The sequence below is a fragment of the Poromitra crassiceps genome, assembly GCF_964638095.1.
Source record: "Poromitra crassiceps genome assembly, chromosome: 4".
NCBI classification, from domain to species: domain Eukaryota; kingdom Metazoa; phylum Chordata; class Actinopteri; order Beryciformes; family Melamphaidae; genus Poromitra; species Poromitra crassiceps.
The window spans coordinates 58,041,224-58,060,481 of record NC_139626.1 but is presented as its reverse complement, the minus strand read 5'-3'; the positions used below and the strand labels follow the sequence as shown (position 1 = coordinate 58,060,481).

General features: G+C 40.7%; 1 protein-coding gene across 1 annotated transcript in view; it reads left to right on the top strand.

Annotated features, from left to right (window-relative positions):
• The window catches only part of LOC310775866 (uncharacterized protein), a gene marked incomplete at its 3' end in the record, with an annotated part of 48,985 nt that extends 29,760 nt beyond the window's left edge, over positions 1 to 19,225 (top strand). Inside the window, exons 8-13 of the mRNA XM_083635993.1 lie at positions 11,126 to 11,292; positions 15,143 to 15,188; positions 15,283 to 15,334; positions 15,914 to 15,995; positions 16,624 to 16,650; positions 19,091 to 19,225. Of these exons, the coding sequence (XP_083492119.1) occupies positions 11,126 to 11,292; positions 15,143 to 15,188; positions 15,283 to 15,334; positions 15,914 to 15,995; positions 16,624 to 16,650; positions 19,091 to 19,225 (509 nt within the window). The remainder of the gene's footprint in view (positions 1 to 11,125; positions 11,293 to 15,142; positions 15,189 to 15,282; positions 15,335 to 15,913; positions 15,996 to 16,623; positions 16,651 to 19,090) is intronic.
• Positions 19,226 to 19,258: the final 33 nt, after the last annotated feature.

Genomic DNA, 19,258 nt, shown 5'->3' with positions numbered 1-19,258 from the left:
TCTGTCATATATGATGATGTAAGCGTGTGGTCTGTTATATATGATGATGTAAGCGTGTGGTCTGTCATATATGATGATGTAAGCGTGTGGTCTGTTATATATGATGATGTAAGTGTGTGGTCTGTCATATATGATGATGTAAGAGTGTGGTCTGTCATATATGATGATGTAAGCGTGTGGTCTGTCATATATGATGATGTAAGCGTGTGGTCTGTCATATATGATGTAAGCGTGTGGTCTGTCATATATGATGTAAGCGTGTGGTCTGTTATATATGATGATGTAAGCGTGTGGTCTGTTATATATGATGATGTAAGCGTGTGGTCTGTTATATATGATGATGTAAGCGTGTGGTCTGTCATATATGATGATGTAAGCGTGTGGTCTGTTATATATGATGATGTAAGTGTGTGGTCTGTCATATATGATGATGTAAGCGTGTGGTCTGTTATATATGATGATGTAAGCGTGTGGTCTGTCATATATGATGATGTAAGCGTGTGGTCTGTTATATATGATGATGTAAGCGTGTGGTCTGTCATATATGATGATGTAAGAGTGTGGTCTGTCATATATGATGATGTAAGCGTGTGGTCTGTCATATATGATGATGTAAGTGTGTGGTCTGATGTAAGAGTGTGGTCTCTCATATATGATGATGTAAGCGTGTGGTCTGTCATATATGATGATGTAAGCGTGTGGTCTGTTATATATGATGATGTAAGTGTGTGGTCTGTCATATATGATGATGTAAGAGTGTGGTCTGTCATATATGATGATGTAAGTGTGTGGTCTGTCATATATGATGATGTAAGTGTGTGGTCTGTTATATATGATGATGTAAGTGTGTGGTCTGTTATATATGATGATGTAAGAGTGTGGTCTGTCATATATGATGATGTAAGTGTGTGGTCTGTTATATATGATGATGTAAGCGTGTGGTCTGTCATATATGATGATGTAAGCGTGTGGTCTGTCATATATGATGATGTAAGCGTGTGGTCTGTCATATATGATGATGTAAGCGTGTGGTCTGTCATATATGATGATGTAAGCGTGTGGTCTGTCATATATGATGATGTAAGCGTGTGGTCTGTCATATATGATGATGTAAGTGTGTGGTCAGTCATATATGATGATGTAAGTGTGTGGTCTGTCATATATGATGATGTAAGCGTGTGGTCTGTCATATATGATGATGTAAGCGTGTGGTCTGTCATATATGATGATGGAAGGGTGTGGTCTGTCATATATGATGATGTAAGCGTGTGGTCTGTCTGTAGCACATATATGATGATATAAGCGTGTGGTCTGTTATATATGATGATGTAAGCGTGTGGTCTGTCATATATGATGATGTAAGCGTGTGGTCTGTCATATATGATGATGTAAGCGTGTGGTCTGTCATATATGATGATGGAAGGGTGTGGTCTGTCTGTAGCACATATATGATGATATAAGCGTGTGGTCTGTTATATATGATGATATAAGCGTGTGGTCTGTTATATATGATGATGTAAGTGTGTGGTCTGTCATATATGATGATGTAAGCATGTGGTCTGTCATATATGATGATGTAAGCGTGTGGTCTGTCATATATGATGATGTAAGCGTGTGGTCTGTCATATATGATGATGTAAGCGTGTGGTCTGTCATATATGATGATGTAAGCGTGTGGTCTGTCATATATGATGATGTAAGGGTGTGGTCTGTCATATATGATGATGTAAGCGTGTGGTCTGTCATATATGATGATGTAAGCGTGTGGTCTGTCATATATGGTGATGTAAGCGTGTGGTCTGTCATAATGATGATGTAAGCATGTGGTCTGTCATATATGATGATGTAAGCGTGTGGTAGAGATGCAGCGGTATGATTTTTTGACGGTATGATAACCTTGGAGAAAATTACCACGGTTTCACGGTATCACGGTATCGCGGACCTTTATGTATTCTTGTCAAATATGGCACAAATTTTTTTTTTTTTTTTTTACCATGAACAAAATGATAGTTGAATGGGGACCATGATGACAAAAATATCTTTGGCAATTAAGTATGCCACAGCATCATTTAATTATTTGGCATGTTTGGATTTGGGTGCATAGGCAAATGCATGTTGAATTGTTGGCTGGTCTCTGCAGCTGTTGATGTGGATACCCCTCCGCTGGTGCCAGTACTACTGCTAGCCTAAAAAAAGAAAAAAAAAATGTTAATGTAACCTACATCTGTAATGACAGTTAACTGTTGCGAATGTGTGTGTGCTTGGATATATAACAGTACAGTACTATTCTTACTTATCATAAATGACGATTTATTTAATCTAATTTTATGTAAAACTAAAACACATAATATCAAATAGATGCTTATCTTTTGTAAAAATCGGATGGACACTAACTGCACTGGACACAAATGATTGTTTCACGTTGATGGCGCACACCCCCACTCACACACCCCCCTCTCCCTCTGTCTCACACATTAGCCTCTGCCCCTGTGCTGAGCGCTTGTCTTTTCCCCCTCTCTCTCTCACACACACACACTGTTTGTGCCTCAATTCACTGGCAGGCTGGAGGAGTCTTAGTTTCTACATTATTGAACGTTACTTCTCTCTCTTCAGTGCAATATGTTTTTGATAACGAGGCGCTGGCCAGCCTGGCCTACACAAGACGTGATCACTCAGTCAAGAAGTAACGTTACGTTAACGTTAGTCAGCTGATGCTAATTAGCCAAGTTAACGATAGCCTATGATGAGTCATGAGTGTTTATCTTACGTTAATGTTAGCTACTCCTCAAACCTGCCGGTGGAAATGGTTTAGCGTTATGTCCGATGTGATGCATGATGAAGCAAGACAACGTTAAGTACCTTGAATTTTGCAAATGAGGACGACTGGTGTTGATGGGCTATCATGTTTGAGGTAGGCTATTGCCTCCTAGTGCAGCCACTCTTCGCCTGCATGTCTTGCATGTTGGCTGTCCTTCCTCCTGTAAGCCCTGGCCATCCGTTTTTCTGATAACCAAAATAGTCCCACACTACCGATTTTGTCCTTTTTTGACTGGGGAAAAAGTTTGGGGGGTTCTTCACCTCTCTGGCAGCCATTGTCATGCGGCACGCCACTCACACAACAATGATGACTCGTTGATGATGATGACGCAGCTGCGGCCTGCCAGCTACTGATTGCTCTACACACACATGCAGCAGGGGGGAGGGGCCGCGTAACTGCACTCTGTCTCTGCAAGGGACCTGGGCACTTTCTCTCAGGGAAACAGCTGATACCGTGGAGAAGGTATGACGGCAAAATTTAGTGGTTTTGATACCGTGGCTTTTTCAAACCGCGGTATACCTTCAAACCGGAAACCGCTGCATCCCTAGCGTGTGGTCTGTCATATATGATGATGTAAGCGTGTGGTCTGTCATATATGATGATGTAAGCGTGTGGTCTGTCATATGATGATGTAAGCGTGTGGTCTGTCATATATGATGATGTAAGCGTGTGGTCTGTCATATATGATGATGTAAGTGTGTGGTCTGTCATATATGATGTAAGCGTGTGGTCTGTCATATATGATGTAAGCGTGTGGTCTGTCATATATGATGATGTAAGCGTGTGGTCTGTTATATATGATGATGTAAGCGTGTGGTCTGTCATATATGATGATGTAAGCGTGTGGTCTGTCATATATGATGATGTAAGCGTGTGGTCTGTCATATATGATGATGTAAGCGTGTGGTCTGTCATATATGATGATGTAAGCGTGTGGTCTGTCATATATGATGATGTAAGCGTGTGGTCTGTCATATATGATGATGTAAGCGTGTGGTCTGTCATATATGATGATGTAAGCGTGTGGTCTGTCATATATGATGATGTAAGCGTGTGGTCTGTTATATATGATGATGTAAGCGTGTGGTCTGTCATATATGATGATGTAAGCGTGTGGTCTGTCATATATGATGATGTAAGCGTGTGGTCTGTCATATATGATGTAAGCGTGTGGTCTGTCATATATGATGTAAGCGTGTGGTCTGTTATATATGATGATGTAAGCGTGTGGTCTGTCATATATGATGATGTAAGCGTGTGGTCTGTCATATATGATGATGTAAGTGTGTGGTCTGTTATATATGATGATGTAAGCGTGTGGTCTGTCATATATGATGATGTAAGCGTGTGGTCTGTCATATATGATGATGTAAGCGTGTGGTCTGTCATATATGATGATGTAAGCGTGTGGTCTGTCATATATGATGATGTAAGCGTGTGGTCTGTCATATATGATGATGTAAGCGTGTGGTCTGTCATATATGATGATGTAAGCGTGTGGTCTGTCATATATGATGATGTAAGCGTGTGGTCTGTCATATATGATGATGTAAGCGTGTGGTCTGTCATATATGATGATGTAAGCGTGTGGTCTGTTATATATGATGATGTAAGCGTGTGGTCTGTCATATATGATGATGTAAGCGTGTGGTCTGTTATATATGATGATGTAAGCGTGTGGTCTGTCATATATGATGATGTAAGCGTGTGGTCTGTCATATATGATGATGTAAGCGTGTGGTCTGTCATATATGATGATGTAAGCGTGTGGTCTGTCATATATGATGATGTAAGCGTGTGGTCTGTTATATATGATGATGTAAGCGTGTGGTCTGTCATATATGATGATGTAAGTGTGTGGTCTGTTATATATGATGATGTAAGCGTGTGGTCTGTCATATATGATGATGTAAGCGTGTGGTCTGTTATATATGATGATGTAAGCGTGTGGTCTGTTATATATGATGATGTAAGCGTGTGGTCTGTCATATATGATGATGTAAGCGTGTGGTCTGTCATATATGATGATGTAAGCGTGTGGTCTGTCATATGATGATGTAAGCGTGTGGTCTGTCATATATGATGATGTAAGCGTGTGGTCTGTCATATATGATGATGTAAGTGTGTGGTCTGTCATATATGATGATGTAAGTGTGTGGTCTGTTATATATGATGATGTAAGTGTGTGGTCTGTCATATATGATGATGTAAGTGTGTGGTCTGTTATATATGATGATGTAAGCGTGTGGTCTGTCATATATGATGATGTAAGTGTGTGGTCTGTCATATATGATGTAAGCGTGTGGTCTGTCATATATGATGTAAGCGTGTGGTCTGTCATATATGATGATGTAAGCGTGTGGTCTGTTATATATGATGATGTAAGCGTGTGGTCTGTCATATATGATGATGTAAGCGTGTGGTCTGTCATATATGATGATGTAAGCGTGTGGTCTGTCATATATGATGATGTAAGCGTGTGGTCTGTCATATATGATGATGTAAGCGTGTGGTCTGTCATATATGATGATGTAAGCGTGTGGTCTGTCATATATGATGATGTAAGCGTGTGGTCTGTCATATATGATGATGTAAGCGTGTGGTCTGTCATATATGATGTAAGCGTGTGGTCTGTCATATATGATGATGTAAGTGTGTGGTCTGTCATATATGATGATGTAAGCGTGTGGTCTGTCATATATGATGATGTAAGCGTGTGGTCTGTCATATATGATGTAAGCGTGTGGTCTGTCATATATGGTGATGTAAGCGTGTGGTCTGTCATATATGATGATGTAAGCGTGTGGTCTGTCATATATGATGATGTAAGCGTGTGGTCTGTCATATATGATGTAAGCGTGTGGTCTGTCATATATGATGTAAGCGTGTGGTCTGTCATATATGATGTAAGCGTGTGGTCTTTCATATATGATGTAAGCGTGTGGTCTGTTATATATATGATGATGTAAGCGTGTGGTCTGTTATATATGATGATGTAAGCGTGTGGTCTGTTATATATGATGATGTAAGCGTGTGGTCTGTCATATATGATGATGTAAGCGTGTGGTCTGTTATATATGATGATGTAAGCGTGTGGTCTGTCATATATGATGATGTAAGCGTGTGGTCTGTCATATATGATGATGTAAGCGTGTGGTCTGTTATATATGATGATGTAAGCGTGTGGTCTGTCATATATGATGATGTAAGCGTGTGGTCTGTCATATATGATGATGTAAGCGTGTGGTCTGTCATATATGATGTAAGCGTGTGGTCTGTCATATATGATGTAAGCGTGTGGTCTGTTATATATGATGATGTAAGCGTGTGGTCTGTCATATATGATGATGTAAGCGTGTGGTCTGTCATATATGATGATGTAAGTGTGTGGTCTGTTATATATGATGATGTAAGCGTGTGGTCTGTCATATATGATGATGTAAGCGTGTGGTCTGTCATATATGATGATGTAAGCGTGTGGTCTGTCATATATGATGATGTAAGCGTGTGGTCTGTCATATATGATGATGTAAGCGTGTGGTCTGTCATATATGATGATGTAAGCGTGTGGTCTGTCATATATGATGATGTAAGCGTGTGGTCTGTCATATATGATGATGTAAGCGTGTGGTCTGTCATATATGATGATGTAAGCGTGTGGTCTGTCATATATGATGATGTAAGCGTGTGGTCTGTTATATATGATGATGTAAGCGTGTGGTCTGTCATATATGATGATGTAAGCGTGTGGTCTGTTATATATGATGATGTAAGCGTGTGGTCTGTCATATATGATGATGTAAGCGTGTGGTCTGTCATATATGATGATGTAAGCGTGTGGTCTGTCATATATGATGATGTAAGCGTGTGGTCTGTCATATATGATGATGTAAGCGTGTGGTCTGTTATATATGATGATGTAAGCGTGTGGTCTGTCATATATGATGATGTAAGTGTGTGGTCTGTCATATATGATGATGTAAGCGTGTGGTCTGTCATATATGATGATGTAAGTGTGTGGTCTGTCATATATGATGATGTAAGTGTGTGGTCTGTCATATATGATGTAAGCGTGTGGTCTGTCATATATGATGTAAGCGTGTGGTCTGTCATATATGATGTAAGCGTGTGGTCTGTCATATATGATGATGTAAGCGTGTGGTCTGTCATATATGATGATGTAAGCGTGTGGTCTGTTATATATGATGATGTAAGCGTGTGGTCTGTCATATATGATGATGTAAGTGTGTGGTCTGTCATATATGATGATGTAAGCGTGTGGTCTGTCATATATGATGATGTAAGTGTGTGGTCTGTCATATATGATGATGTAAGTGTGTGGTCTGTCATATATGATGTAAGCGTGTGGTCTGTCATATATGATGTAAGCGTGTGGTCTGTCATATATGATGTAAGCGTGTGGTCTGTCATATATGATATAAGCGTGTGGTCTGTCATATATGATGTAAGCGTGTGGTCTGTCATATATGATGATGTAAGTGTGTGGTCTGTCATATATGATGATGTAAGTGTGTGGTCTGTCATATATGATGTAAGCGTGTGGTCTGTCATATATGATGTAAGCGTGTGGTCTGTCATATATGATGTAAGCGTGTGGTCTGTCATATATGATATAAGCGTGTGGTCTGTCATATATGATGTAAGCGTGTGGTCTGTCATATATGATGTAAGCGTGTGGTCTGTTATATATGATGATGTAAGCGTGTGGTCTGTTATATATGATGATGTAAGTGTGTGGTCTGTCATATATGATGATGTAAGCGTGTGGTCTGTTATATATGATGATGTAAGCGTGTGGTCTGTCATATATGATGATGTAAGCGTGTGGTCTGTCATATATGATGATGTAAGCGTGTGGTCTGTCATATATGATGATGTAAGTGTGTGGTCTGTCATATATGATGATGTAAGTGTGTGGTCTGTCATATATGATGATGTAAGCGTGTGGTCTGTTATATATGATGATGTAAGCGTGTGGTCTGTTATATATGATGATGTAAGTGTGTGGTCTGTTATATATGATGATGTAAGTGTGTGGTCTGTTATATATGATGATGTAAGCGTGTGGTCTGTCATATATGATGTAAGCGTGTGGTCTGTTATATATGATGATGTAAGCGTGTGGTCTGTCATATATGATGTAAGCGTGTGGTCTGTTATATATGATGATGTAAGCGTGTGGTCTGTTATATATGATGATGTAAGCGTGTGGTCTGTTATATATGATGTAAGCGTGTGGTCTGTTATATATGATGATGTAAGCGTGTGGTCTGTTATATATGATGTAAGCGTGTGGTCTGTTATATATGATGATGTAAGCGTGTGGTCTGTCATATATGATGTAAGCGTGTGGTCTGTTATATATGATGATGTAAGCGTGTGGTCTGTTATATATGATGATGTAAGCGTGTGGTCTGTTATATATGATGATGTAAGCGTGTGGTCTGTTATATATGATGATGTAAGCGTGTGGTCTGTCATATATGATGATGTAAGCGTGTGGTCTGTCATATATGATGATGTAAGCGTGTGGTCTGTCATATATGATGTAAGCGTGTGGTCTGTCAGGATGCAGGTGGAGCCAGCACTTACTTCTTGGATCAAGGACTACCTTACCTGTAGACCGCAGTATGTGCGCCTCCAAAACTGTGTCTCTGAGAAAATAATGAGCAGCACGGGGGCTCCACAAGGAACTGTTTTTTCCCCTTTCTTTTTTACTCTTTATACATCTGATTTTCGTTACAACTCAGACAGTTGTTTTCTCCAGAAATTCTCAGACGACTCGGCAGTTGTTGGATGTATTGAGGGGGGGCGGGAGGGGGAGTACAGGGCCACAATTGATGACTTTGTGGTCTGGTGTAAAGAAAACCATCTACAGCTCAACACCTCAAAGACCAAAGAGATGGTGGTGGACTTTGGGCGGAAGAGGCCCAAACCAGTACCTGTGAACATCCAGGGGTCAGAGGTGGAGCTTGTCTCCAACTACAAGTATCTTGTAGTCCAGCTGGACAACAAGCTGGGCTGGTCTGCCCACATGGAGGCGCTGTATAAGAAAGGTCAAAGCCGTCTGTATTTTTTAAGAAGGTTGAGATCTTTTAACATCTGCAGGCCCCTACTGTGTTCTTTCTACCAGTCGGTGGTGGCCAGTGCTCTGTTCTTTGGGGTGGTGTGCTGGGGGGAGGGTGCTCGCTCCGCGGACAAGAACAGAGTCAATAAACTCATCCGGAAGGCGAGCTCCACCTCTGGGACTGAGCTGGAGCAAATCCAGCAGGTGGCAGAGCGGAGAATGCTCTCTAAACTCCACTCCATCATGAACAATCCAGCTCACCCACTCCATGCCCTGGAGGTGGTTCAGCTGAGCACCTTCAGCCGTAGGCTGATCCCACCCAAGTGCAGGACTGAACGTTACAGAAAGTCCTTCCTGTTAGCTGCTATTAGGTTGTTTAATCAACACATTAAATAATGTCTTTATATGCTGTGCATATATGCACTTCCCTGCACTTTAGATAACTGTGCAATGTACTGGGGTGTATATATATATATGTATATATATATATATATTATTATATTATTATTATTATTTTTACTGTATGTTTTTTGCTGTGTGTGTGCGCGCGTGTGTGTGCTTGTGAGTGGTTGTGTGTGGATGTTGTTTATATTATATTTTTTATCTTGTTGGCCAGTGGTGCCTGTTCTTTATCTAGATACTGTAAGTCACTTTATGCAAGAATTTGCACTTTAGTGTTATTGACATTATTATTTGCTGCACCTTTTTCTTAGTGCTTGATAGTACTTTTTGTGTGCCCTGCTGCATGTTTTCGATGTCCTCATGTTTTTCCTGTTTTTGTCCTGACATGTTGAATGTAGCTGCATTACGTGACACATGAATTTCCTGCAAAGGATCAATAAAGTATCTATCTATCTATCTATCTATCTATATGATGATGTAAGCGTGTGGTCTGTTATATATGATGATGTAAGCGTGTGGTCTGTCATAAATGATGATGTAAGCGTGTGGTCTGTCATATATGATGATGTAAGCGTGTGGTCTGTTATATATGATGATGTAAGCGTGTGGTCTGTCATATATGATGATGTAAGCGTGTGGTCTGTTATATATGATGATGTAAGCGTGTGGTCTGTCATATATGATGATGTAAGCGTGTGGTCTGTCATATATGATGATGTAAGCGTGTGGTCTGTTATATATGATGATGTAAGCGTGTGGTCTGTCATATATGATGATGTAAGCGTGTGGTCTGTCATATATGATGATGTAAGTGTGTGGTCTGTCATATATGATGATGTAAGTGTGTGGTCTGTCATATATGATGATGTAAGCGTGTGGTCTGTCATATATGATGATGTAAGCGTGTGGTCTGTCATATATGATGATGTAAGTGTGTGGTCTGTCATATATGATGATGTAAGTGTGTGGTCTGTCATATATGATGATGTAAGCGTGTGGTCTGTCATATATGATGATGTAAGCGTGTGGTCTGTCATATATGATGATGTAAGTGTGTGGTCTGTTATATATGATGATGTAAGTGTGTGGTCTGTCATATATGATGATGTAAGCGTGTGGTCTGTCATATATGATGATGTAAGCGTGTGGTCTGTTATATATGATGATGTAAGCGTGTGGTCTGTCATATATGATGATGTAAGTGTGTGGTCTGTTATATATGATGATGTAAGTGTGTGGTCTGTCATATATGATGATGTAAGCGTGTGGTCTGTCATATATGATGATGTAAGCGTGTGGTCTGTCATATATGATGATGTAAGTGTGTGGTCTGTCATATATGATGATGTAAGCGTGTGGTCTGTCATATATGATGATGTAAGCGTGTGGTCTGTTATATATGATGATGTAAGCGTGTGGTCTGTTATATATGATGATGTAAGCGTGTGGTCTGTCATATATGATGATGTAAGCGTGTGGTCTGTCATATATGATGATGTAAGTGTGTGGTCTGTCATATATGATGATGTAAGTGTGTGGTCTGTCATATATGATGATGTAAGCGTGTGGTCTGTCATATATGATGATGTAAGCGTGTGGTCTGTCATATATGATGATGTAAGTGTGTGGTCTGTCATATATGATGATGTAAGTGTGTGGTCTGTCATATATGATGATGTAAGCGTGTGGTCTGTCATATATGATGATGTAAGCGTGTGGTCTGTCATATATGATGATGTAAGCGTGTGGTCTGTCATATATGATGATGTAAGCGTGTGGTCTGTCATGATGATGATGTAAGCGTGTGTCTGTGGCAGATGCAGTGAGCGGTCTGGAGGAGCGACTGGCCGGGCTCCAGGTATCCATGTCCGCCCGACACGACTCGGAGACGGAGAACGAAGAGCTCACCAGCCAGACTGACGACCACAGCTCCGAGAATGAGGGAGTCTCTTTAAGTGCCTTCGAGTCCTACATCAGAGGCATGGTGGGTATTGTAGTCTCCGTCGACGTTTTGTTTTTTCTTTCTTTCTTTCTTTCTTTTCCCCTTCCAGTGTTTTGTGTTACCATGCAAAAGGTACTTTTAGTTAGACATATTATGTTCTAATCTATGTTGCTGGTGTTTTTGATCCATTCCTGTGGGCTGAGAAGGGAGAGACACCTGACACCAACAGTTTCAATGTCTCTAGAGCATGGCCCACTTGAACATCTCAAAGATGTTCATGGCCCACCGCAAACAATACACAGGCCAAATAGTGCCTTCTCACAGCACTGAGCCATCAGCACCACACTGTCTGCAATATGCTAATTAATGAATACTTGATTACAAGTTAAATAACAGTTTTATTCAACAATGGATAAATGCATTCCCATGGGTAATGATAGTAATTACACCCCCCTCCCCACGTAAATCAAAATGTGTATCAGAGATAGAGAATGTTATAAATATAGCCACGTTATAAACAACAAACTAACACTGGTGGTCCGTATGGAAACAGTGTTACTCGAAATGGTTAAAGGTTATATCAATTTGGTCATTCAGTGGAGTTTTACTGCCATGTAACATAGCTAAATAGCCGCTAACATTCGCCACAGTAGGCGATTACCCATGATGCATTGTGCTGTTAAAGGGCTTGCGCTAAAAATGCGTCCATTGGAGCGAATGGAGATGTTGCAACTCTCCTATTATGGCTCTGGCGTGAACTAACGTGGGAAAGGGGCGAGTACACCGTGACGTCAGGTTGTACCATTTTGGAGGGCAACATTTTTATTTTATTTTTTTAATCCCCCGTTAGTGCTAATTTTTATTTATCCTGGTTGCTGCTCCACCCTCTGCCAATCTGGGAAGAGCCGAAACTGGCTCCATGCTTCCTCCGAGACATGGGCAGTTAGCCAGCCGCTTCTTTTCACCTGACAGAGGAAGCTTCACCAGTAGGACATAACACTTTTGCAAAAAAGCAGGTTTGAGCTAGAGCCCAACCGATATATCGGTATCGGCCGATATTGCAAGATATCTTTTTTTCTTTGTATTTTTGAAGTTATGGACAGCATGTTGTGTATATCTGATCTTTGATCTCTTTTTCTTAACTCAAGTTATATTTTATATTTGTTCTATTTGTGTTTTTCTATTTCTAGTTATTTATCATTATCAAATTCCCAGTGAAGTTTACTGTTTCGTTGCATTGATGTTTGGACAATAACGTTTATTGTTAAACTATAAAGTAGCCTGCCTACATTACATATCACACAAGTCATGTCAAGTCATGTCATGTCTTTGTCAAGTGTTTGATATTTGAGGGATCATTGCAAAAATAATTGTGTAATAATGTGTATACAGTTTATAATATAAGAATATCGGCCGATATATCGATATCGGAATTTCTTTACTCCCTAATATCGGCGTCGGCGTCGGCCTCAAAAATCCAGTATCGGTCGGCTCTAGTGTGAACCCATAGAGGGCACTTATGCTGTTGAAAATGATAAAGCTTGTGGAATATTATCAGTTTGTTCTCAATTTTTTTTTATTTACCAGAATTCTTCACACACCACCCCAAAAGGCATATATATTGGTTACCACCCCAAAAGGCATATATATATTGGTTACCACCCCAAAAGGCATATATATTGGTTACCACCCCAAAAGGCATATATATTGGTTACCACCCCAAAAGGCATATATATTGGTTACCACCCCAAAAGGCATATATATTGGTTACCACCCCAAAAGGCATATATATTGGTTACCACCCCAAAAGGCATATATATATTGGTTACCACCCCAAAAGGCATATATATTGGTTACCACCCCAAAAGGCATATATATTGGTTACCACCCCAAAAGGCATATATATTGGTTACCACCCCAAAAGGCATATATATTGGTTACCACCCCAAAAGGCATATATATTGGTTACCACCCCAAAAGGCATATATATTGGTTACCACCCCAAAAGGCATATATATATTGGTTACCACCCCAAAAGGCATATATATATTGGTTACCACCCCAAAAGGCATATATATTGGTTACCACCCCAAAAGGCATATATATTGGTTACCACCCCAAAAGGCATATATATTGGTTACCACCCCAAAAGGCATATATATTGGTTACCACCCCAAAAGGCATATATATTGGTTACCACCCCAAAAGGCATATATATTGGTTACCACCCCAAAAGGCATATATATTGGTTACCACCCCAAAAGGCATATATATATTGGTTACCACCCCAAAAGGCATATATATTGGTTACCACCCCAAAAGGCATATATATTGGTTACCACCCCAAAAGGCATATATATTGGTTACCACCCCAAAAGGCATATATATTGGTTACCACCCCAAAAGGCATATATATTGGTTACCACCCCAAAAGGCATATATATTGGTTACCACCCCAAAAGGCATATATATATTGGTTACCACCCCAAAAGGCATATATATATTGGTTACCACCCCAAAAGGCATATATATTGGTTACCACCCCAAAAGGCATATATATTGGTTACCACCCCAAAAGGCATATATATTGGTTACCACCCCAAAAGGCATATATATTGGTTACCACCCCAAAAGGCATATATATTGGTTACCACCCCAAAAGGCATATATATATTGGTTACCACCCCAAAAGGCATATATATATTGGTTACCACCCCAAAAGGCATATATATTGGTTACCACCCCAAAAGGCATATATATTGGTTACCACCCCAAAAGGCATATATATTGGTTACCACCCCAAAAGGCATATATATATTGGTTACCACCCCAAAAGGCATATATATATTGGTTACCACCCCAAAAGGCGTATATATTGGTTACCACCCCAAAAGGCATATATATTGGTTACCACCCCAAAAGGCATATATATTGGTTACCACCCCAAAAGGCATATATATTGGTTACCACCCCAAAAGGCATATATATATTGGTTACCACCCCAAAAGGCATATATATATTGGTTACCACCCCAAAAGGCATATATATTGGTTACCACCCCAAAAGGCATATATATTGGTTACCACCCCAAAAGGCATATATATTGCTTACCACCCCAAAAGGCATATATACGGTAGGTTAAAAGCTGAAAAAAAAGTGTTTTTGGGTTTAGTCCTGCTTTAAGAATGTCATGGCCCACTTTGAAATCTGAAAATCTTCCGCTCCCACCCCTTTAAACACAACTCTGATCAGCACGCACAACTAAGATGAAGTATTTCCTTATATAAGTTTATTTCATTAACAGAGCATGTGAACTTGGGCAAATTAACAATCCATCCACGCACAAAAGTTTGGCAAAATACCCAAAAGCAAGATTGCTAAATAAAAATTCCCCCTTACTCATCAGAAATATTTGCGCGCACAGGGGTTGAAGTGGGATTTGGCAGGTGAGTTTGAAAAGAAACTGCACACGCATTTCCCTTCCTACCACTCTCCAAACAACGCACTGCGATTTTCTTTCGCTTTTAGCAGATTGCATTCAAATGAACCTGACATGGTTTGAAAGCTCGCAGGCTTGGGGGGTACATCACCCAAATCACATTAGTAATGTTAATGTTACAATGCGTTGGCTCAAACGCTAACCCTTTCATGTATGCGTGTGGATGGAGTATGCTAACGCCATTCGTGACAAATTCCAGGATGTATAACATAAAAACATTGATTTAGTGTATTATCCAAGCTTTCTAGTCAAGTGCGGTCCATTTTGGTAGTTTGCATTCGTCCAAAAACGTCAGCAAATCTTTTTATTTTTTGCTCCTGGCAGCCCACCTGCAGTACCAAACCAAACCACTTGCATGAATTAAAGTATTGTGTCATGTCATTTCGTCGACAGGCTCGGTCGCGAAGTGACAGTGACCTCAGGCCCAGACCCAAGTCCTGTAAGTAAACAGCATTTTGCATATTGATGTTTTCATGGTGATAATTAACAAACCGGTTCATATTTCATAATCCACTAATCCATTGTTGTTTCAGTCATCCGCCCAGCGCGTCAACAAACCTTAAAGAAGAGCGACCCGGTGGCCAAGTGAGTAACAAACCTTAAAGAATGGTATACAGTAGATAAAAACGGCAAAGAAAATGTCCATGGTTTTCAGTGTTACCCCTAGAAAAATGTTCAGGCCTGGAGGGATTTCGAAAACGTACCCGCGCCCGCAACGGCGGGGGCCCTCGCTGGCAACGCTAAACTTTGAGCTGACCTGTTCGCATCTACGTTCGCAACGGCATCCCCAAGTATCATCGTACTATTGTGGGATGCGTGGCGAACAGTTGTATTATGGGATGTGCGTTTCCCAGGCAACGACACACATCGACACGTTTTGGAACAGCGCCGCACGCTGGCACAATGCTCCTAAAAGCAAAATGCTTATTGTTTTTGAATGATTTGGCATCTTCTATTACTGTCAACACCAGTATTGTTGTATTGTAATAATATGCCATAAAGGTTTATTGAAATTTTGGGGAGAGCAGAAAAAATATCTTTAAAAAAAAAAGCAATCTTTTTCCTTGCCTGGCGGGCCTGCCAGGCCTGTAGAATGGTAGGAGAAAACACTGGTTTTCATTGTGTTAATGCAGAGTTTGTATAACGTGGTTCTTGTATTTACAGGTATTTCCACTATAAACAACTGTGGGATGTGTTTAAGCCTCCAGGAGAAAGGGACAGGAGAGCCCTGCACAGAGAGATCAGGGTACGCAAAAACTTTGTTTCAACGTTGTGTTTTGTGTTATACTTAGATTTGGACATTATATTGAGTCCTTTAAGCCAGTGGTTCTCAAACATTTCCACGTAAAGGACCCCTAAACTGACACAAATTATTAGACCTTGGATTTGATACAGTTTCTGCTTTTAGAAGTTTTATTACAGATAAAGTATGAAACCCATGACCAAAATAGTGATACATTCTGTCATTGCGTTGCTTATGGATGGAATTATAGTCAAAATAAATGATGCCTCTTTTTGCTGGGGACCCCCTGGAACCCCCTCAAGGACCCCTGGGGGTCCCCGGACCCCCACTTTGAGAACCGCCCCTTTAAGCCCATCCCACGATGTAAGGTGCGCTCGTTTCCAAAACCTCCATGTGTTCTTTGCACAAGTTTAGCTAAGCTAAGCTTACTTTTTGTCAAATGTGTCTTTGGTTGTTGTGGGAAATCTTGGCCATCTAGCAATTGTCACTTATTCTACTATTGCATTTATTGTTTCAAAAGAAATGTAAACCAGTTTTGGTTTTAAGGACGCCTCTCGATTCTAACTCATGTTGAACATGGCGACTTGTTATTCTGTTGTTGCTTCACAATGTATTCTGCTTTCTTTCTCAGGAACGGCTGGCATACCAACCTCCAGCAGTAAGTATTGACCTACGTATTGTACTTCAAGCTGCACAAGGCAGGATGTTCAGCCTAAATCCAGAGATGGGGACTTGGACTTGAGTACACACAGTGACTACGTTTACATGCACACAATATTCCGGTTTTTGCCCATATTCGGAAAATGACAATATTCCGACGACCGTAAATGAATAATCCACTAATATTCCTGTTTACATGCAGCTGTAGCTCGCCCTCCCCGACACGTGAGGGAGGAGGGGAGAGAGAGAGATACAGGTAGGTAGGAGTTTTTCTGTTGAGAATAAACAGAGCAGCGCTATTCTTACCAGCATCACTTGGTCCATTTCAGGAGCTTTGCTGCTGGAAAGTTTGGCGTTGCGATATTTGCACATCCAAGTCTTCCATAAAAAGTAGGCTAGTAGCCTACATTATTACCTCGCAGGCTCGCAAGCATTTTGGACTTCCGTGGTCACCACACTCTTTAAATATCTCTCTCTTTAAATCGATGTTTCTCATCTCCACCCGATCGGAAATGTCGGCTTTTCTTTTCGCATGCCAGAGATGATGGATTATATTATTATATCGCCTCTAGTGCTTTCTAGCACACATCAGCTGACCACAAACAGCTGCGACATGCGTCGCAAACTGCAGTTAAAAACCCTGATTGAGACGCATATTCTGAATGCGCTGTATACATGATCAACGAATCCTCCTAAAACCTAAATAATACTGGAATAACCCAGATGTCTTAATCTGAAAATGCTAAATTTGGAAAACGGCCAAATTCGGAAAATGCTACTGGAATATGCTGTTTACATGACCCTTATCAAATTCAGAATATTGTCATTTTCCGAATAATAGTGGAATATTGTGTGAATGTAAACGTAGTCAGTGACTTATGACTTGAGATTTGAGACTTGTGAACAAGCTTTATTTTTGTGTGTATTATCATTAAGGAAAGGTCTACTAATAATAATAAGTTCAACTAATCAATGCAGATACTGTATGCTAATAGATAAAGGAGTGAGGATAATATAGTACATGCTTTGAATTCCTTAGTTTTAACTATGCAGTGTTCTAAGCAGACCGGACTATTGCTAAAAGACTTGAGACTTGACTTGGACTCTAGCTCAGACTTGAGACTTGACTTGAACTCCATCCTCCAGAAAGCAAAGACTTGAGACTTATGTCCGATCCAAGATTCACGATTTTGAAGTTCTCCCAAATGAACATGCTTTTTCTGAAGTTTTGTTGAGCCCTCCCAACTCCAGGCATCTTATTTCTAGGTGTGTGTGTTTGTTCGACGATTGCATTAAGGCCCCCACTGAGAGGATCAGAGAGGCGTGGCAGGAGGAACTTGGTGTTGATCTATCTGAAATCATATGGGACAGGAGTCTGTCTGTGGTCCAGCTCTGCTCGGTTAATAGCGGACACCAGCTGATCCAATTTAAAGTTGTTCACCGTCTTCATTATTCCAAGCATAGGTTATACAAGATATGTCCTTCTGTCTCGCCACTATGTGATAGGTGTCGGGTGTCACTGTCTCATGCTTTTTAGCTTTGCCCTTCACCGTCCGGATTCTGGGCCAAAATATTTGACTGGTACTCTAAGGCCTACAAAATAACCCTTCAACCGGTGGCGGAACTCGCCATCTTCGGCTGCTCGGAGTCCTCTTTGCTCCTCCCCAACGGCCGTGCAGCAGTCTTTGACACAGGGGATGACTGTTGCCAAGAAACTAATTCTGAAGGAATGGAAGTCCTCCTCTCCACCTTCTTTTCAGCTGTGGCTGACGGACATGGCCTCGGTTGTGCATATGGGGAGACTCGGGTTCCAGGGGACCAATTCGTTGGGGAGGTTTTCTAGTTATCTGGGACTCGTTCCTGGCCTATTTTGACTTTGAGAACTTTGAGACTTGACTTGGACGCTAGCTCAAAGACTTGAGACTTGGACTTGCAAAAAATGGCTTGTGAGAATTAAATCCCAAGTGGTGTCCTAAACTGGCTGAACCTCTTGACCACACCACACCTATGTGCAGTGAAAATGCCACTTTTTTTTTTTTTTTTTTATGTTTAAGTACGTCTAAAGTATGCACATGCCATGTGCACCTATGTGCAGTGAATATGCCACTGTCTCTGACTTGTCTTATCACTCTACTGCCTTATTGCTTGTTGTGTCTCTTGTTGTTTTTGCACTCATATGCCCCGTTATATTTATGTTGTAAACGGAGTCCACAGCACAAGAATTTCACACGTGATACTTGTACTACGGAGTGACAATAAAAATCTTGAATCACTGAGAAGACATTTTAGTTGACTGTTGTCACATGACGTTTCTGGGTGTTGAAAGTTTTGTGAAAATGTGGGACAACATCACAGAAACCTGCCCAGCTGTAAAAACCTCTAGTAAACAAGTCACATGCGGTTCATCTGATAGCAACACTTCTTTGTGTCTGTTGCAGCCTAAACCTCGGAGGGTCTTCGTGCCCAACGCCTACGTGGTGCCGACAGAGAAGAAGCGCTCCGCCCTCCGCTGGGAGATCAGGAATGATTTAGCCAACGGCCTCCGGCCTTCGGCTCCCCACATGCCTTTTTAGATACTTTTGAATAAAGATTTGCATTTTTTTACA